At 46.1% G+C, this 21,600-nt stretch overlaps 1 protein-coding gene across 1 annotated transcript in view; it reads left to right on the top strand.

The window, feature by feature from the left end:
* Window positions 1-19,260, top strand: part of LOXHD1 (lipoxygenase homology PLAT domains 1) — a 133,967-nt gene extending 114,707 nt beyond the window's left edge. The window contains exons 37-40 of the mRNA XM_033085064.2: window positions 11,212-11,382; window positions 13,938-14,076; window positions 15,511-15,672; window positions 18,550-19,260. Coding sequence (XP_032940955.2) covers window positions 11,212-11,382; window positions 13,938-14,076; window positions 15,511-15,672; window positions 18,550-19,030 — 953 coding nt within the window. The 3' untranslated portion in view covers window positions 19,031-19,260. The remainder of the gene's footprint in view (window positions 1-11,211; window positions 11,383-13,937; window positions 14,077-15,510; window positions 15,673-18,549) is intronic.
* The last annotated feature ends 2,340 nt before the right edge of the window (window positions 19,261-21,600 follow it).

Here is a 21,600-nt window from a genome sequence, read left to right on the forward strand (position 1 = left end):
ACTCTGGATTGTAACATGCGGCTTATAATCAGGTGTGGCTTATTTATGGACAAAGAATGAAAAGTTGCCAACAGCCAGAGATGCGGCTTATACTCAGTGCGGCTTATAATCGTGAAATTACTGTACCTGGATTTTTACCCAGATCCTGTGTCCCAGCTTCCTTGTCTGGCCACACAGGTGACCCTGGCTGCTGGTGCAGCCTCTGCTGCAGCAGGTCCCCAGCTCAGGCTGGGCTTACAGCCACCTCTGCAGCACCAGGGATGCCTCCCCCTGAGCAGGACACCCAGCCTGGTGTCCCCACACTGACTGAATCCGGGCAACACCTCTCACACAGGCCAGCATGGCACTCCCAGGGCAGTTTTATGTTCTCAGCCTGACGCTGACACGTGTGGAAATGCAGCCTGGCGTAACACAGCGAGCCTTAGAAGGCAGAAATAAGGATCTGTGTCTGGCTTTATTAAGATCACTGCACCAGCTGGTGAGCATGCAGCATGCTGCTAAGAGAGGTTCTGACACTTCCCTGCTGCTGGACACCCTGACTGGTGTCACAGACAGCAGAGCAGAGCTCAGTAGGACTGTCACAGTCATTTGTGTTGTCATTCAGGCACCAAGTGGTATCTTGTAACAAATGCATCACTAACTCTGCTGTGGTGACATCCCATCCCATCTTCATGTAAAAGAGCTCACACTGCATCAGCAATGCCCTGCTCACTGGTGGCCAGCCCTTGCTGCAGCCCACAGGTGAAGCTCCATAGCTCCCACAGGCTCACCTGAGTCACTGCTAATAAAGCTGTTTGGCAGTCATATTTATCACAATCTGGGGAGGAACGGCAGGGGGACTGCCCAGCCATCACCTGGCTGCACTGAGGCAGCTGGTTTATGGCTGGGATGGGTTTCATGCCAGTCTTGATGTGACCTGGCCACCATCCTCTCAATCACTCCAAGCTGTGGCAGATGGGGAAGGTTGCATGTCACGCTCTATTAATAAAAGATGCTATCTCTGGATTAGGCTTTCCCATTGGAAGGTCTTTGAGAGAGAGAAAAACACATCTTGTGGTAGCTTTTTGCTCTAAAATATGGGAGATACATCCACCTAACATGATTGTTTATTCCCAGACACTGCAAGATCTGAGCTTGTATTTATCACTCCTATAACACAGCACAATTTAGTTGATTAAACTCTATAATATCATGTTATATAGCTGGTGCTGAATGCAGTAAGGGAGCTGCTTTTACCTGATTACTTTGCCAAAACACTAATTCCTTAGATATGCAGTTCAGATATAGATTTGGAAAGAGCTGTTGAATTAGAGCCTTAGCTCAGTAAAGAGGCTTTTCAGCAGTTCCAAGAGTGGTTCAGACATCCTTCCCATAGCACTAAGAAATCAACATGGACTTGCAGATTTGGTTTCAAACCTAGTACCAGCTGAAATGTCTGCTAAAAGAACTTTTTCCTCAAATGGCATCATGGTGACTGGCTGGGCTAACAGGATGAAATTCACCCACCAGAGCAAAGCTGGTCCTCAGGGCTCAGGCACACAGCCAGACTGGGATGCAGGAAGGTGAGAAATGGATCACACCAAGGGTTTGTAGGGCCCAGCAGCTCTTTCCAACAGCAGCATCACTGGATGCCTGAGGAAGAGGACAGGCTGAGCTAGCGTGTAATCCTTCCACAATCCTCTGCATTTTGCATGATGGATAGCTCAGGGCATCTCCTGAACTGGAGATCATTTTTGTCCATTAAATAATTTCCAGTGGATTTTCTCATTCAAGTTCTTGCCCAGGCCCTCCAGGACACATTTGCACCCACACATCCTGTGGCTGTGAGTCCCACAGGTCTGTTGCCTGCTGCCTGATGAGCAAATCCCATTAATCCAGGAGGGTTTTGTTGCCTTTTTCTTCTTGCACAACTTCACCTTCTCAGTGCCACTGATGATGCTGCTGACACAAGTTGATAATTGCTGGCTGTGTGCAGCTGGCTGGTGGCAAAGGGAGGTAACAGAGTTTAGCCTTAGGCTAAGCAGCAAATAGGCTCAATTAGTTTAAATTTGCTCTGGGCTAAGAACATGTACCTAGATAGCCACTACAAGTCAGCTAAAATACTAAGCTGGGTGTCTAGAATCTGAAATATGTATATAAATACACGTGGCAACCTCATATTCTCTCTCCTTATTTCCTCATAACACTGGTTTCCACTTATAAATACCAGTTCTTACCAGACCTGGCTGACAGCAAGGTTAATTTAAGCCTTGGATAAACACCACGCTCAGGTTTTGTTCAGCAAAAATGTACTCGCTTTTCCCCACAGAAAGAAGGAAAACTGTTGTTTAAATCATAACATATGTTGTCTACATTGTTCTTGCATTAGTCATGTGAGAGGCATCTCCTATCTGAAACTTCACACAATCCAGCATGACAGTTTGTTGGGTGGGTAGAGTATTTATGACCTCTGAGATCCCAGGATATAGCTATCCTTTGAATATATGCCTGCTCCCTATATATAATTTATATAAATTGGTTGTTGCACTGCCTAGAAATTCCTGGCTCTCTTTCTTTTAAATGAGTAGTAGGGTCAGGGGTCAAGCATGTTTTTTGTCAGACGTGTGAGGAACTTTGGGCATTAAATAAAAATGTGTTTGTATTTACCACTGCTCTGAGGCTTCAGACGTTGATCACGCTTTTTTGGACTAAGTGGTTCCCTGCCAATGGCCTGTGCAAGGTCTGGCCTGATGCTGGCCCACCCCATTGCTCCTCGAGTCCTGAGTACATGGAGCATGCTCGACGTTCTTCTTGTCCTCTAAATTATCAGTCTCAATCACAGAATGACAGAATGACAGAATGGTATGGGAGGGAAGAGACCTTAAAGCTCATCCCATTCCACCCCTGCCATGGCAGGGACACCTTCCACTGTCCCAGGCTGCTCCAAGCCCATCCAGCCTGGCCTTGGACACTCCAGGGATCCAGGGGCAGCCACAGCTGCTCTGGGCACCCTGTGCCAGGGCCTGCCCACCCTCCCAGGCAGCAATTCCTTCCCAATATCCCATCCAGCCCTGCCCTCTGGCACTGGAAGCCATTGCCTGTGTCCTGTCCCTGCATGCCTTGTCCCCAGTCCCTGTGCAGCTCTCCTGGAGCCCCTTCAGGCCCTGCCAGGGGCTCTGAGCTCTCCCTGGAGCCTTCTCTTGTGCAGGGGAGCAGCCCCAGCTGTGCCAGCCTGGCTCCAGAGCAGAGGGGCTCCAGCCCTGCAGCATCCTTGTCACACTCATCTGGACTCCAGCAGCTCCACGTCCTTCTATTTGGGTCCAACAGCAGCACCACATTATTTGCCCCATCGAGGTTAGTTTGGGGAAATACAAACCATTGAAAGGCTTCTTTTTCCTCGTCGTATCAAGATGCCAACTGCCTGCCTGCATTCAGGATGAAACACATTTAAATGCTTTGCCCATTGTGTTCACTGTGCCGTGCACACAGCTCAGCATCCTTCTCCCTTGGCGTAGCCTCGCTGCTGTGGCTTTGCTCCCAGTTCTCATCCCACTTTTGTTTATCCTTTCACCGAAATTTGACTGCAGTGGGGTGTTCAGAGTTGAAGAGACAGTAATTGCCATGGCAAAACTATCACAAGGTCTCTAAATTGCAAGCACCGTGTTTTCATCCTCTGGAAAAGCACGCCAGTTTTATGGTCCCACTTTAATGCTTTTAAATGCCATTTTCACCACAAAAACTGCTGAGTGACATCTCTGTATGAGACATAAAGGAGAAATGAAGCCCCCATCTAATTTCTCTAACTTCACTAAAAATGATTAGGAAGGAAGTTGTTGCTCATTTGAAACCAGGCAGTTTAAAGACTTCACAACTGCAATTTCAAGGAACTTGTTCCTGATTTTTTTTAGAAGTTTAGAGCTCACCAGCAAGATTCTGGTAACAGCAAAGTGACGTGAATGAAATTTAGTTTCAATTTTGCTCCATGTCTTTTTATCTTGCCCCTGTTTACTTTGAGATACTTATGTTCAACCTAATATATTTAGACTCCCTGAGCAAATTTAATCACTTCCAGACTCCCCATCTTCTGATCTCAGATAGGCACTATGTATTTTCTCATATCTCAGTTCATTTACTTCTACATTTATGCAAGATCAGTATCTGTAGGTCTATAGAAAAGCTGGTTTTCTAAATATAGGCCTCAATATTTTTTTTTTGTCTGCTATAAGGACTAAATCACCATTCTGGAAGAACGACTGAAAGTTTCTCAGCATCACAGTAAAAGACATATTTACCTAGGAAAAAAACCCTTTTCTTGCTTTTTTTTATGTTTTTGTTTTATTGTCGTTGCCTTTTTCTCCATGAAACAAGGAGCTGTGGGAAATCTGGATGCAGCTCCCTCATCTCCCTGAGTAGATTTGCACCAGGTGATAAGCAGTCTGTCCAAAGTAATTAATTTAAGATTCTTGATTATCTCAGTTGCCATCAACCAAGGGGACCCAGGAAGAGCCCAATTATGGACAAACCAGGCTTTACTGTGTTGCAGGAGCAGAGACAAAAGTAAACACCAAGGTTATGGAGCCAGACTTCTTCTTTGCCATAACAATTCTCTGCCTTTTTCTTCACCAGCTGCTCTGGCATTGTCTAGCAGAGTTTGAAATACCCCAACTGCCCCAGTGACTCCTTTTGGGTGGCTCTTCCAAAAAAGAAAGTATCTAATTCCCTTTTTGCTTTGGACTCAAGAAAATTTATAAACCCTCAGTTTTCCTCTTCTTTCTCTGAAGGAACTCCCTTTTCCAGGAGCAGTATCTTGACTCAGATGTTGAATTGCCCAGGCCTTGAACTCACAGCACACAGCAATTCCAGAGGTCTGTTTCTGCAATTCATGGACGTTATTCCGAGCCTTTGGGGCACTTGTAGGCCATAAATTATTTTTTAAAAAAAACACCTAAAGAGCTGTCTTTTTTTAGCCTTTTGTAAGGATTTACTCAGCTATCAGGCCTGAGCAGGGCTTTTCTAACCCTGCCTCTCATTTCTCGACTGTTGCCTCATAAACTCTGCTGATCCTCGGGGCAGATTTGTCGAAGAGATTCTGCTTTAAATAAAAAGTGAGAGGAAGAGAAATAGATGTGTAGAACTGCCCAAGGAGAGGAGAGTCCATCACACTCCCTGTTTAGTTGGTGGCTCAGTACAGAGGAAGACAGTGCCAAACCCTGCACATTTTTTTGGATGAATCGAGGTCTACAACTCAGACTGGACTCGAGGGTGCAGCCTGCAGGCTTGCAGCATGCCTGATTAGTCCTTCAAATTGTCCAAACCTGGCCTCAGCAGCTTGGGAGATCCCAGCACTGACACACAGAGCCCACCCTCACCTTACTCTCTCTTCTATGCCAGGTTAAACACAAAGAAAAGGTTTTCACTCACCCCTGTGAGGATTATGAGGCCCAAAACAGGGAAGCTGTGGCTGCCTCACCCATGGAAATGTCCAAGGTTGAGGCTGGACAGGGCTTGGAGCAGCCTCAGATAGTGGAAGGTGTCCCTGCCCATGGCAGGGGTGGAATGGATGCGTTTTAATCTCCCATCCATCCCAAACCATTCCATGATCCTGTGAAAGATGTGCTATAGATGTTAAAGCTTAACCAAGGCATCACAGAGCAGAAGTGGCATGAAGTGGAAGAAAGATGTAAGGATTTAAAATAGCAGAATGACAGAGAACACAGAGACTTTGGTGTTGACCTTGTGCATTCATTCCTTTCCAATCTCGTGAATTGCAGAACCCTTCAGAAGAAGCCCAAAAGGACAGATGTAGCCTTAGAATTATCATTTCTGTAAAAGCTTCTCTTTTCTACAGGCCTCCTTTGCTCCTCTTGGGGACAAATTATCCTGCATCCTTGTTAAAAGCTTTTGCTTCAAGTGTTCCTCAATAAAACACAAATTTTCCTTCAATCATAAGAATATAATCTGAAATTGTTCCATCTCCAGTTTGAGTTGTTAAGTGCTTTTGCACAGGAGTAGTTTATCTGTAAGATGTGAGGGCTGGAGGAGTGGGGTGTGTCTGAGGGTAATTTATGGGTGGTTTCGACCTGAGTCAAATCCTGGACTGAACAAGTTGCAGAGACAACAGAGGAGAGGGGAGGCAGGGCATCTATTTTCTAAAACTATCCCAAGTGTTAATCTTCTGCTTTCTCAGAGACTGTGAGAGGTTTTTTTGCATTGCCTGTCTGCCCTGATGAGAAATGTTGTGGTGTGCACTAACATGATCCTAAAGCAGAGATACACAAAATGGATCTATTTTTATTCTGCCACTGGTTTGCTGAATGACCTTGCATAAATCGCATCCCTGTACCTCATTTTCAATTATGTAAATTAGGGATAAAAATTATTCACCTTCTTGGAGTGTTTTGAGATGTGCTGATGCACAGCTAGATGCTATGATTTTAACACCTCACAATTAACGCTCCACTTCTAGAGATTTGATGCTGCTATCAAAACTCCCACCACTTTCTGGGTGATGCCTCATGAGGTGGGGTTTAGGGATGGATGCTCACCTAACCAGGCAGGGGAGAAAAAAAAACGTCAGAGGATGCCAGGCTGATGAGCTGTCTGTGCTATGGTCTTTACTTCATGCTTCAGGAAATGTGAAAGTTTTAAAGATAAATAAATAAAAAATGCAGGTAAGGGGCTGAGCAGTGCTGGCTGGTGGTTGTGAAAGGCTTGGCAGCAGCAATTCTTCACTGGTCCTTGAGCAGTCAATGTCCCTAGCAGGAGGGATTTTTTTACTCCTGTGGAAACATAAGCACCAGTAATGACTACTATTATCCTTGATCAGACATCAGCTGCTTCCAAAACCAAAGCAGAAGAGATATGCTACAGAAAGATACGGGATAGAGAGGAGAGTCAATGAATATGGCTCCAAAAAGTGGAGATTTCTGTGGATTTATGTGTTTCCGAGCATGGGTGTGGTTCTGCCAGCAGATTTGATCCCCCCAGCTCTTTCTTTGCAAGGAATAGTCAATATTCACTAAATTAAGGTCAGGGACCAGGTGCCTGGTGAGCACTGAGCCCACCACACTTGTTGCACCCCGTTTTTCTCTCCCATCCTCCCATGTTTCCACAGGTGTCAGAATGGTTTAATATTTTAAGGGTGAGTGCAGGCAAGTCGTGGCTGTTCCTGAGAGGGGCAAAGGAAGCTGGTGGTGCTGCAGGCTGGGGTTTTAGTTAAATGAAGCAGTAATGTCATTATCTGTGTTTCATCCACCACTTCTGCAGTCAGGCTCAATTGTGCTAATCACTGCAGAAATGGGTGACAAGGAGCTTACCATCCAACCTGTCTAATGTCAGCAAAGCACAGCCTTCAGCACCACCTGGGGAAAAGGAAAGAGGGTCCTGTGAGGGTCCTTTCAAGTCCTTGCCCACTATCCCCGAGTGGGCAGCTTGGATCCTTATAGGAAAGAGGATAAATGGGATAAACAACTGCTCCTTTGGATAAGGACATTTGGGGAACAGAATACATTTCCCTATATCACACTAAATTATACAGAGTCAAGCAAGCAAAGTGATTCTTTTTTCCCCCAAAGCTCTTCTCTTCCTCTAATTACATTTGAAATGTTTTGCATGCTATTGAAAATGTCACTTCCAGCTGCAGACCATTAAGGAGCCTATGTGGCACTGCCATGGGTTTTATTAAGGCAGGTTTGTTGCTGGGGATTTCAATGGCAGCAAAATGAGGCCTGGGGTGAAACACCTTTTGTTACAAATGTTGAACACTTGTTTTGGTGGTAGGGGACCTTTCACAAAGGCACAGTGCTCGCCAAATTATTTTAAAGACCAAGGGCTGAATAATTGGGCAGGAACTACTCAGACATGTGCTTTTTCTTCCCTTCTGCCCCAAAGCATTAATGGAGGCAAATTGAGTGGTCCTGGTTTGTACTGAGGTCATGGCAGAAATCTGTGCAGCTGATGCTTTCCTGAGCCCTTGCTTTCCTGGTTCTGTTGCTTGAGGTGCCAACAGGATACAAGCAGGTCTGCTCTGTTTTCTCTGCATCACCCAAAGCTGAGTGATGGAGCAGCTCTGGCTCTCACAGTGGATCAGAATCAGTGTCCAGGGGAAAGGCTGATGAGCCATTGCTGCAGAGATAATTCAGTTTTTCCTTGCAGCCAGGATTTGGGAAAGTCCTTTCACCCTCCTATATTCACATCACCTTTCTGGCTCACTCTTCCTCTTTCATAAACCAGCTTGGGCTGAAGGTTTGGTGGCTCTGGGGTAGGAGTTTCCCCTCCTATCATTGCTTAGGTGCTGTAGAGTCTCTGAGCCCATTGCAAAAGTCACAGAGCAACGCAAGGGGTAAACAGGATAATAGCCTGAAACCAGGATTTCATGACCTGGAAAGCAGTTCTGCAAACACAATTTGTTCTCCTTCTGCTGACGTGATGCCCAGCACACAGAGTCAGCCCAGCAGAGGGAAAGTCTCACATTTAGGCTCTGTGCATCACTGGCCTTTCCATTTTCTTTTCCATACCAATGCAAAAAAGGAATTTTATATATACTTTCTCAGTCTGAAACAAAAGAAGAGAGGAGGATGCATTTTTCAGACATGAGCCAACTCTTCCATTTCCAATCAGTTTTTAAATGGGGTTTAATGCTGTGGCAATGAAACCCTTGATGTGACACCACTCCTGGCACCATGGGACATGGACAGGGTGGGGAGATATGCTGCTATGGACATTTCTAGGATAGCTTTCACCTGGGCTGAGCTATTTCTCCTAGAAAAGAAAGGCATTTCGGGATCCTTGTACAGGTCTCATAATCTAATTTAAGTCACTAACAATCAGGAATAAATATGAGAAAAAGGCAAATTCTAGTGAGAGGGAAGAGAAATGACAGGAGGATGTTTAGGGGCAGTTGTACCATTTTTCTAAGACTGTCCATCCAGCTCCTTGATTTATGTACCCTGTGCTGTAAGGGACTCTGCTGGCATTTGTTTTTCAGTGTTGAACTCTGACAGAGCTCAACACTTGCTCTTTAAACAGCCCAGGGATGATGAAAGCATCTTTGTGGGCAGGAGCTGGCTTTGTCCTCAACTCCAGCATCTGCAGAAAGTCAGGTCTGCCCCATCTCTGCCTCTGATGAAAGAGCAGGATTTTGCTGCAGCTTCTTGGTGAGTGTGGCTGCTGGCACCAGGCTGGAGAAGAGGGAGGAGGGCATGTGCATCTCAACCTCTTTTCTGGTTCTGCTGCTTAGCACTGATCCTGACCCCATCATCCTGCTCACTGCTGACAGCCAGGATGAGATCAACAATTTATTCCATCCTGGTCTGCAGGCATTGACATCTCTCACTGCAGAAGGAAGGCATGTTTTCTTTCTTTCATGCTGTACTGTTGTCACTGAAGTTTTGATGGAGGCAGAGCAGCCTCCTGAATATCCTGCAGAGATGTTCATTGAACTTAAATGGAAAAGATCCTACCAAAAGATTAACAGCTGTCACTGCCAACATGTGTAGAATAAATTTCCCAAACAGCCCCAAAGAGCAAGTTGCTCCAGTTAAATCACAGTGGGAGCCCTGGAAAACTTCACAGAATTGTAGAATCACAGAATGGTTTAGGTTGAAAGAGACCTTAAAGACAATTGTGTCCCACCCCCTGCCATGACATAGACTCCTTCCACTGTCCCAGGTTGCTCCAATCCCATCCAGCCTGGCCTTGGACACTCCAGGGATCCAGGGGCAGCCACAGCTGCTCTGGGCACCCTGCAAAATTAAAGCAAATGGAACCAAACTCTTCTCACCAGTGTCCAGTGACAGGACAAGAATGAATGGACTCAAACTGAAATACAGGAAATTCCATTTTAAATAAGAAAAGAAAGGTTTTTTTACCTCTGCATGGGTAATCAAACTCTGGCACAGGCCACCCAGACAGGCTGTGGAATCTCCATCCTTGGAGATATTAAAAAACTGGCCATGCACAGCCCTGAGGAACCTGCTTTAGCTGGGTTTGCTCTAAGCAAGATGTCCTACAGATGAACCTTCCAGGCACAATGACTTTGCAGTTCTGTGCCCCAGAATTAAAGGGGTGAATGGTGGTGTTGGTTGAGGTCTGTTCTGAGTAGTGCACAGTTTATTTCCCTAACTTGGAGAAGGTTTAGGCAACCAAAGTACAAAACAGCAATGGCTTTGAGGCTGGTAAAGAACTTCCAGCACATGTTGTGGAGGCTCACAGTCCACAGGAGAAGGGCAACTTGTTGACATAACTCAAAAATGTGCCATCATTTTCTATTCAAGGATAATGAGGATTAATTTTTGCAAACGAAGGAAATAGGTACATGGCAGTGAATTCCTGGAAGAGCAAGAGCTGTATAATCGCTCCAGGATGTACATAATAAGTGAGCAGAGATGTCTCATCATGAACACAAGCTTTTTTTGTCTGACTAATAGCAGGACTTGAAAGCAAAACTGCCAGAACCTCCTGTCCCCACTGAGGTCAACAAGTCCTCCTGTAATTTTAACAAAGAAATCAGGAAAACATTCTCAAATGCTGTTTTCTTCATTTTCAAGTTGTTTTTCCAGTGGGGGAAAAAACCAAACCAAATAAATGAAGTAGGAAACCAAAAAGGTGCTGTGGCTCCTCAGAAGGCCCCAAGGGAAATGTAAAGTGATTTGGTCATCCATGCTGGAACATCCATCACCTCACTCTGTCCTGTTTTCACATCCAGTCCCAGCACTCATTAATTTGCCCTCAGTTTTCCTGCATGTGCTGGCTGGCAGGGCCAGAGGAGAAAGTTGTGCTTTACAATCTGACTGGAAATCCAAAGAGGAAACCTTAGAGCCCTGCCTTGGTGCTTTACAAGAAAGATGGGGACAAACATTTTAGCAGGGCCTGCTGCAACAGGGCAACAAGAGTGGTTTAAAACTAGAAACGTGTCAATTTAGATTAGATATATAAAGGAAGAAATATTTTACAGTGAGGATGGTGAGGCTCTGGCACAGATTGCCCAGAGCAGCTGTGGCTGCCCCATCCCTGGAAGTGTCCAAGGCCAGGTTGGACAGGCTTGGAGCAACCTGGGATGGTGGAAATTGTCCCTGCCTGTAGCAGGAGAATTGACTTTTAAAGGTCCCTTCCAACCTGAACCATTCCTCAATTCCATGATTCATAACAACAACGTGGAACTACCACAGAAAGGCACCTCACCTCCTATGTGCAAACATCCAAACCTTTTTTTAATTTTTGTTGTTTCACTAGGAATTGCCCCAGGCTGGCACTTGGAATACATTGATGTGATGGACTCTGCCATGGACAAGACATTTCGCTTCCAGTGTGATCGCTGGCTGGCTAAAGGTGAAGATGATGGGCAGCTCATCAGGGAGCTGGCCTGTGCCAACAACGACATCCTGGAACTGAAGGAACGGACTGGTGAGTTTGGAGTGCTCCTGTGCCATTCCCTGAGGACCTCAGAGGCCATAGCCCCACATCTCCTGCAAGCTGGAGGGTCCCACGCAGGGTTTAGGGGTTATTTCATGTACAGTAATTTCACGATTATAAGCCGCACCATTTTGACTAAAATTTTGGTCCGAACCCAAAGTGCGGCTTATAATCAGGTGCGGCTTATATATGGACAAAGAATGAAAAGTTGCTGTTTTAGTTTGGGGGACAGGTGTCTGCTGAGAAAGGCAGGAGCTTCTCTTTGAAATGGAGAATGTAAACCCCCTCCCTCCAAATTATTGTAATTTTGAAATCAAGGGGCTCTCAGGCAAAGATATGGGAATTAGGAATAACAGTTCTTTACTAGGGAAATTAAAATAGAAATACAGCACTACAAAGAACAAACCCCAAACCCTGACACAGTCAGAGTACAACCTGACACCCGTCAGGCAGGGTGTTGGCAGCAGTCCCATTCCATGGTGGCTGCATCCTCCTGCAGTGACAGATGTGGCTCAGTTGGAGCAGTGCTCCTGTACAAGGTGCAGTTTCCCTCGGAGCTCCAGTGGGGATGTGGAGAAATCCGGTTTTCCTCTGGAGTCCAGTGGAGAAAGGGGCTCCCTTAGTGTCCCAAAACCTCTGTTTTTATCTTGGTAAGAAATGCTGGGCTCTTCCCCCTGGCTGGAGCAACTCCCAATGGGATGCAGTAATTTTATCAGTGCCACAGTGGGACTCAATGGCCATGAGCAGAAAATGACTGGCTGGAGGAAGGATGGGCTGTGAAAAGATAAAGAACAATGCCCTGCCTGGTTTCAATGGATGGGCCATTAGCAGATTATCTGCCATTGAGATAAGGATCACTGTCCCCACCCTCAACAGATGGTGATAGAACAGACACCTTTTATCACACTCTGTATTGTAACGTGCGGCTTATAATCAGGTGTGGCTTATGTATGGACAAAGAATGAAAAGTTGCTGGCACCTGAAGTGTGGCTTATACTCAGTGTGGCTTATCATCGTGGAATTACTGTACACTTTAGTTCAATAGTGCAATTCCGCGATAAGGAAGAAACAAAACAGGATTTGTGAGGAAGAAAAAGATCTCATTGTGGGTTGAAACATGAGAGGGGCCCCTCTGCAGTGGTTCAGCCCATCAGTAAGCCATGAGAACACATGGATATGATCTCATTAGAAGTAATGTGCTTGATTCTTTGAAGTGGAAAATAAGTTCAGTCCTTAAAGCTTGGTAAGTAACATTGCTCCAGCTTCCTCCTTAACTGGTTCTGGGCTACGAGCTTAAGTGTCCCAGCTGAGCATGACAGCTGAGTTTAACAGCCCACATCCCTGGACCTGCTCTGGGGGATCCCACTGGGCCCAGGGTAATTACTCTGGTGTCTGATGGGGTGGGTGATTCAGCCAACAAGGGTTACTTAACCACACTGATGAACTGCAGAGTCCATCTCAAGAACTACTGCACCAGTGCTCTTCTTCAGGAGAATCCTGGAGAGACAAAAATCACATTACTTCACTGTGATTGTGCTCTTCCTCTGAAAAAAATCAGCCTTGTGAGGGATATTTTGGATATTTACAGGCCACCACAGCATCTGAGCACATCCTGTTGGGTGCATGGACACCCTCCCTCTGCTAGGAATGGTGGCACAAAGAAAAAGAAAGAAAGAAAGAAAGAAAGAAAGAAAGAAAGAGAGAGAGAGAGAGAGAGAGAGAAAGAAAGAAAGAAAGAAAGAAAGAAAGAAAGAAAGAAAGAAAGAAAGAAAGAAAGAAAGAAAGAAAGAAAGAAAGAAAGAAAGAAAGAAAGAAAGAAAGAAGAAGGAAAGAAAGAAAGAAAGAAAGAAAGAAAGAAAGAAAGAAAGAAAGAAAGAAAGAAAGAAAGAAAGAAAGAAAGAAAGAAAGAAAGAAAGAAAGAAGAAGGAAAGAAAGAAAGAAAGAAAGAAAGAAAGAAAGAAAGAAAGAGAGAGAAAGAAAGAAAGAAAGAGAGAAAGAGAGAAAGAAGAAAGAAAGAAAGAAAAGAAAAGAAAAGAAAAGAAAAGAAAAGAAAAGAAAAGAAAAGAAAAGAAAAGAAAAGAAAAGAAAAGAAAAGAAAAGAAAAGAAAAGAAAAGAAAAGAAAAGAAAAGAAAAGAAAAGAAAAGAAAAGAAAAGAAAATGTGGAGGATTTGGGCTGTGTTTCAGATGGAGTGCTTAGCACAGTGTGGAGCTGGGCATAGCTTGTTCAGGATGGACCTCAATCATCCTTGTGGGTCATTCCAACACAGAATATTCTATGATTCTAAGAATAACTCCATCTATTCTTGCTACCCAATTGAACAGGACTCATATTTTTCACGTGTTCTACCCCAAACCACTTAGAAGTCAAAAGTCCCACAGATTTCAGTGTGTTTCCACCCTAATTTTGCAAATGCTTGCTGTCTTGTGGGCTGTGATAAATATTAGGAAAGGGGTTTTTAAGCAAAGTGACAGCCAAATGCAGAGATCTTGCAGGCCATCTGCTCTTCCTTTTCTGTCTAACGTGTGTGTTAAATATGCTTTAAAGCCTATGAGATTGTCACAGTAACCAGCGACAGAGAGGATGCAGACACGAAGGAAAACATCTGGATCATCCTAGAAGGGAAGATGGGCCGCTCAAAGGAATTCCTCATGGAGAACTCCTCCAAGAAAAGGAGATTTGAAAGGTAGTGAGCAGGATGGTGGGCCAGAGGAGCTCCCCATCCTTTGTGTATCCTCTGCAAATGCCACCTCTTCTTGCCGTAGGGAGCCGTGTTTGTGCCATGCTGCTTCTCATCCCCCTCCCAAAAAAGCTTGCTGGCTTCCCACTTGGAATACAGGGAAGATATCAAATGAGTTCCTGGTGGGCAGTCACAGAGCAGGTTTTAGAACAACAAGAAAAAGGCATTTGGTAGAAGGAAATGTAGGTTTTGCATGTGTGTGTATCGCTGCACACAAAGAGGCTCCTGGCAAGCTCCCAGGGATGCTGTGTGGTTTTTGAGCTGGGAGGAGCAGAAGGAAGCTGGAGGTGGTTTTAGTTCCTTTCACAGCATCTCACTGGCAGTGCGAATCAGAGAGAAAGTAATAATAGTTGGAGGCTAGATGTTGTCAGAGCCGCTCAGATTTGACTTTGCGGACGGATCTGGGGGGCGAGGCTGCGAGATCACTGTCGTGTGAGGAAAGGCAGGAGTCAGCCTCCTGCCTGAGGCACACCCGTGGAACATGGGGCATATTCCTTCTCCCACGTGGGACCAAAGTGCTCCAGGTGTGAGCAGGGCTTTCTGCCTGTTTGAGGAGATGGGGACCTCGCCAAAGCCACTGCTGATGTTCTGCTGCTTTACAGGGAGGAAAGGTTTTATTCTCTGGTAAAGGAAGGTGAAATTATGGCTGATGTGGAATGTAGTATGACTGTCTGAGATATCACATGAAATATGAACAATCAGGAGGAGTTTCTTGAGCTAATGGTGCCTATGGGGGTGTTAGACACCACTCTCCATTAGGCACAGTCTGTCCTTAGAGGGACCAAGGACCAAGGAAATAAACCAAGCAGATACTCAGGGAACACAACAGGGACCCAGTCTACACTTTGACATAAACCTATCAAGCCTGCCCATGGTAGGGGCTTGGAATCAGATCATCTTCAGGGTCCTTTTGAACCCAAACTATTCTGAGATTCTGTGATTTAATTGTTTCTCTGAACTATTTCCAATCTGAGCTTCAGGAAGGGTGTCTCAACTATCAAATTTAAAACAGCTATGGTGGGTAGATGTGTAACAGATACAGTATCTGTCAAGAATGAATGAATAAGTGCTGGAGGGGAAATTAGTCATTCTTTAGCTTTATCTATAATGAGGCAAATTGATTTTGTATGTGGAACAGCTCAAGTTTATCCTAGAAAGTCCTAGTGGCAACAATTTAAAGTGTCACCCCTAATCAGAGAAAATACTAAATTTAAATATGGAAATTATACTTTGTGTTGAATGATTGTAGGTTAAATCAAATGACTGTAAATGAAGGCTTATCTTCTATCTTCCATAGCCATGTGCAAATTACTTAATGTCCATATGAGGCAAGTCACTGGCAGCCTCCAGGATGCTGAAACTGCTCCCTGTTTCCTGTAGGGGAGCAACAGACACATTCCAGTTCTCTTCAAAGAATGTTGGTGATATTGCAGCCATCTGTGTTGGTCACTGCCCAAAAGATGGGAAGAAGTCATCTGCAAAGGCTGATGTCTTCTGGCATGTCCAGGAGATTACCGTGACAGAGATGGAGCTCTGCAACAAGTAAGTGCCCTTCATCTGCAAGGAGCTGCCCTGGGAGGGCATGGGGAGCTGAGCAGCTCTGCACACAGAAAGTCTTATTTTCTGTTATGTAGTTTGGTGTGTCAGGTCCAGAATGTCCTTGTCTGGCTCACCTGCACAATTTCTGAGTTAGAGAGGGTATTTGCATGTGCAGGTAACTTTGCAAAAAGTTGGCTGGAGTGAATCTCAGAGCCAGGATGAATTGATGTCTCACCTAATGGAAAATAAAAAGAATGGCTGAAATTCAAGGAGTTTGTGGGATACTCTTCAGGGACTGGTCTTTAAGTAAGCCTTGTGAAAGAGTTTCTAGAAACAAGAGTAAGACAAAGCCTGAGCCTCTGATTCAGACCAGTTTGGATTAGAGATTCTTCTCCAAAATGGCACACATGACTGGAAAAGTTACAATCATTCAGCTCAACCATACCTGAAGAGCCCTGGGCAGGGTCAGGTCGCACACTTGGACCTGAGTCCCGTTTTCGGAATGGGAGCAGATTCCACAGGGGCTGCACAGGAACAGAGGAGGTCACCCATTTGCAGAATAAACTGCACTTCAATAAAACAATCCACAACCTTAATTGTGGATTTCTTTTCTTCTCTATTATATTTCCATTTACTGCTAAAGAATTTAACTACAAGGAGTCTGTTCCAGCTGAGACAATTGAGTGTTTAAGAAGAAATCCTTGAAGTAGTGCTTTTTTTTTTTTTTAAGAAGCTAAGAGTCTCTCCTAGCAAATTAATCAACCAGCTGAAGAGCCTTAATAATATTTGCTGAATGAAAACTCAGTCAATTGCATACTAAAACATGTTCTTTTCTCCTGGTGGGGAAAAGCCTGGAATCCTCGAAGTCCAGCTGTGCAATCAGATTCGTGCACTGAACTCACTGGGAGCATGCTGAAACTGCCGGGACAGTGTGCTGTGAAGGGGGCAAAGGTTTTCCCATAAAATCCCACCTTTTACAGGTTGTTTTAAATTAAAGAGGGCAGCCAGGAGGTACAGGTAAAGCCTGCAGTGTGTCCTTGCACTCGAGCAGGGCTCCAGCTCTGCAGATGCAGAACTTTACAGGGGTTTGCTGTGCACACGAGCAGCTGGAGCACCACAAGTTCTCTCTTAAGGTATTAACCATCCTAAATATCAAAAAACCTACCCAGAAAAGCCAAGGACTAAATTAAAAGACTCACCAGATTGTTGCAGCAATAGTTTTGAATTATACTGTGATTTTTCCTTTTGGTAGTACTTTTTAGTATGTAAAAAGATTGTATTCAAAGATTTTCCTTGCACATTCCAGGGCTACAAAGGTCATCTTTTTTCTCTTTGCCCCTTGGGAAAATTAGCATGCACCATTTTACTTCCAGACCACGAGATATTACAGAGCTGAGGAAATCAATCTGCAGCATTGGGCATGCTCTCCATCACACTCTCATGCAGTTTTTCTGTCCCTGAGACTCAAAGTTTGCTCCCCCTGGAATTTCTCATCTACAAAGCTTCTTTCCAGGGAATGAGTGCTTCCCTTTGGCTGCAGAAAATGCCAAGAGTGTAGGAAGTGCTTAAGGAACGCCACACAGCTGGAGTCACAGTCACCCTTCCTCCAGGTGCTTGTTTTACACACACACACTGCAATCCAACCACAATCCATTCAGGAGGACCTGCTGCAGTTCAGTGAAGGTGGGGGAAGGGGGAAAAGCTCGCTGGGAACTGATCTGCATCATTGGAAATGAAATACATCATTAAAAGCGGAGTGCTCCAGCCCCTGGCTGAGCGCCAGCCTCGAGGAAATTTATGGATGTGCTCGGTGCTCCCCGCACATCACCAGAGACAGCACTGCAGAGACCAGGGCTGTCAGCATCTGGTACCTATCATCTCTGTGTTACTGCTTCTTTTTCCCCCTGCTAAGGATAAGAAGGGTGATCTAGAAAGGAAAGGGGGGGATTTAAACCTCCTCTGTCTCTCCCATTCCTTTTTTAATGCCTTTTTCCTGATTTAGCTCTGACTGTTTGCCCTGCCTTGGTGGGTCTGGAACTGGACATGCCATTGTACAGGCTAAGGAGATGACAAGAGCCACACAGATCCCTCCCATATGCAGAGTGCCTGTAGCTGTGTGGAGAGAGGTCAGATTTTTCCAGTTGAAAAGTCCCATCGTGGCTCTCTTTCTAGAGAAATATTCAAGTTCTGGCACATAGAAGGAAAGATGCTGAAACATCACTGTTATTGGGCAAATGCTGTAGAGTGCACACTCCCCAACTTTCTGGCTCAATGTTTGTGCCAAAAACGTGGCCACAGCCCCAGGGCAGTGCTGGCACTGCTGGGACACCTCCAGTGCTGGGGACAGCTCTGGAACCCTCAGGACAAGAGAGACACCGAGGGGCTGGAGCGTGTCCAGGGCAGGGAACGGAGCTGGGAAGGGGTTGGAGCCCCAGGAGGGGCTGAGGGAGCTGGAAAGGGGCTCAGCCTGGAGAAAAGGAGGCTCAGGGGGGACCTTGTGGCTCTGCACAACTCCCTGCCAGGAGGGGACAGCCGGGGGGATTTGGGATCTTATCCCAGGGAACAGGACAGGAGGAGAGGGAACGGACTCAAGCTGTGATGAGGACATTTAGATTGGATATTGGGGAACAATTTTTTCACTGAAAGGGCTGTCCAGCCTTGGGCAGTGATGGAGTCCTCATCCCTGGAAGGATTTAAAAGCTGTGTGGATGTGACACTTGGGAACACGGGTCAGTGCTGGCCATGGCAGTGCTGGGCTAGCAGTCTGACTTAACAATCTTAGAAGGCTTTTCCACCATAAACAACTCCACAATTCTCCAACATTCTCCCCACCAATCCTCCTCCCACCCCTCTAACCCGGCGCCCATCCCCTCGCGGCAGGTACTTCTTCAGGTGCAACGCGAAAATCCCTCTGCGCTACAAGAGGCGAGACTACAAAGTCTTCGAGTGTGCCAAGGTCACCGAGAGCTTCGCCAGCAAAGCCCGGAGCTTGGTGCCGGTCAAATACGAGACCATCGTGGTCACGGGCTTCGAGAAGGGCGCGGGCACCGACGCCAACGTGTTCATCACCATCTACGGCCTCAACGGGGACTCGGGCCGGCGCGCGCTCCGGCAGAAGTTCAGGAACCTCTTCGAGAGAGGCAAAACCAACAGGTTCTACCTGGAAACGCTGGACATGGGGGAGCTGAAGAAGGTCCGGATCGAGCACGACAACAGCGGGCTGGCGCCGGGCTGGCTGGTGGAGAGGGTGGAGATCACCAACTCGGCCACTGGTGTCACCACCATATTTCCCTGTGGGAAGTGGCTGGATGAAAACCGGGGGGATGGGTTGATCTGTAGGGACCTTTTTCCTAGGTACTGAGGAGGGCACAGGTCTCTTCAGTATGCACTTTTTTTTTTTCCCTCGTTGTACTGTTTTATATTGCATTTTGCTTTTTAATGCACTGAGTTTTTGTATTGAGAGGTTTTTAGCAGTGTCCTGGTTTAGGACACATCCACCGCTTCTCCTTCCTTCCCTTCACTCTCAAATCCAGCCTTAAAGGTACAAAACTTATTTCTGGGCTAAACAGACGAATGGGGATACAATTCAACACCACAAAGTCACGCCAGGACAGGTAGCAAGGCTTTCTTCCTGGGTTAACATTTTGTAAAAGTAATGCTGTTGTTTTGTTTTGTGTTTTTTTTAAATGCACATAAAACTGTGAATTAAATAAATACACTTATTGCTTACTTGTGATTAAAAGCTATAACCAGCAGAGATATAAACTGCCCTTCACCAGCTCAGATGTTTCTGCTTTCAGTGTTACACCTTCACAGGGCTGTGAAAACCCACTGACCTACTCCACTGATGGGCTCCACTTTTAGATGAGCCTAAGAGAATTGAGACACATTTATTTAAGAAAATTGAGCTTGGGAATCCCAGTTTTTTTTCCCACTTCTGGCAACTGCGAGCTCTGCACATCCATACACACACATGCAAATCTCCAGAGGGCACCACATCAAAAAACAGCAGGCACAGGAGGACTTTCCACAGGGAGTTTGGGGCAGCATCCACCCAGCCAGGTCTCAAGCAGTGGGATCTGGGTGGTGTTTTCCACCCCCTGGGCTTTTTTATCCCCCAGGGCAGATTCTGCTTCCTGGCTGAATTTCTACAACTCTGCCAAGAGCTGAGATCTATGGTTACAGCTGGCAAAGCAAAAACCTTCCAGATAATCAATTCCACAGCAAGGAAGCAGTGCTAACTGTATTCAAAGCTGACTCAGGATAATCTTACCCTACAAGGCCTGAATACCAGCTCTGTTTCAGAGCAACTGCCGTTCATTTTAACTTTTTTTTTTTTTTTCCTTTAATAAGGATTGCTGTTTTGTCTTTTTCTGTGGAGGAGAAGGGATTTCCCGGAGGCAGTGAGGGCCAGGGCTCCTGTCAGTGAGCTCTTCCCAGCCACTCACATCTCTGCAGGTACCAAAAGAGAATCTGTTCCTAGATCATTGCTTCTGGAGCCCTGTCTCTCCCTCTTTCTTAGGAGGAGAAAGGGAGGTGTTTGAGCCATAAGGACCTTCCTCCTGGCCCCTCCTGGAGAGGACATTCCCTCTCCCAGAAGCTGTTTTTAAAGAACTTTGTATGAATAGGGATCAAATGGGTCAAGAGTGGGTTCAACCAGCTAAGCCCACCTGGGCTGAGGATGATGCTCCTCCTGGTCCCACTGCTCAGTCCCTCATTGCTCATGGGCAAAGCAGGCCCAGGAAAGGCTGGCAATGCTGAGACAGGAGTTAGAAGCATCTTAGAGATGGTATTTGAAAGCTGCTAACACACCAAAACCCTTCCAGGGGAGTTCTGGATTTCTGTTTCCCACAGCAGGCACCACCAAAGAGACTTGACCTTATATCATGGCTGTCTGTGCCAGCTCACAAATAATAGCCCAGACTAATCCATTTTAGAAACCTTTATGGTAACTGATGGTTTTGGAGCAGAGCAAGTTGCTTAAATGAGCCCACTAATCAACCTCATCAGTGATCAGCTACTCACTGAGAGGAATAATAACAGCAGCCTTCCCTGGCTGTGTTCCCCCTCCCCATGGCAGACTGGTGCTGCCCAGCCCTGAGCAAGGAGCTCACAGGAGGAGCAGAACAGCCCTTAGGAAGGCCAGGGTCTGATTGCATCCCTGGGACCCTGCTGGGATAGAGTTCAGACTCCCTGGAGTGGATTCTGGTGCGTCTGAGTTTGTGGCTCTTGTGCAGTGTCATTGCAGTCCCCCAGTTCGTGTTTGAAGCAAAATAATGGTCGGGCTTTTGATCTCCCTGCATTCCCTCCCACGCAAGTTTAACCAGCACTGTGAAAAAAAAAAAAAGCCTCTCCTGTCAAGAGGTTTGGCTTCTTTTTACACAAATGTGTGCTGCAGTGAAATAGGAGTTTGTCCCAGTACAGTGCTGTGGCCCCAGCATTTCCAGCTGGCTCCAGTCACTCCCTGCTTGGTACAGGGTGGTGGGGAAGCTGGTTTTAGAGCTCAGTTTAACCCCTGCCATCCCCTGGGCAAACCTGCACTGGTACTTTCTTCCAAGGCCAGGTTGGATGGGGTTGGGAGCAGCCTGTTCAGTGGAAGGTGTCCCTGCCCATGCCAGGGGTGGGAACTGAATCTTTGGGGTCCCTTCCAGTCCAAACCATTCTGTGATCCCATGAAGATTCCATGATTCCATGATGCCAGCCCTGGGGAGCAGTGGGGCAGCTCCTGACCCACACACCACCCCTTCCTGGGGCAAGGAGGAAAGGTAAATCCTTACCTGGCACGTGAGATGTGCTCACATCTGGGAGGAATCACAGGTAGCTAGAACCATGGGTTGAGGCACAGCTGAAGCAGGAATTAAACTCCTCAGGGTGACCAAATCACTGTGTAGGTGGGAGATGAGTTTGTAGATACCTGGGTTGTGATCAAGG

This window comes from Catharus ustulatus, chromosome Z, assembly GCF_009819885.2.
Source record: "Catharus ustulatus isolate bCatUst1 chromosome Z, bCatUst1.pri.v2, whole genome shotgun sequence".
Taxonomy (NCBI): Eukaryota; Metazoa; Chordata; class Aves; order Passeriformes; family Turdidae; genus Catharus; species Catharus ustulatus.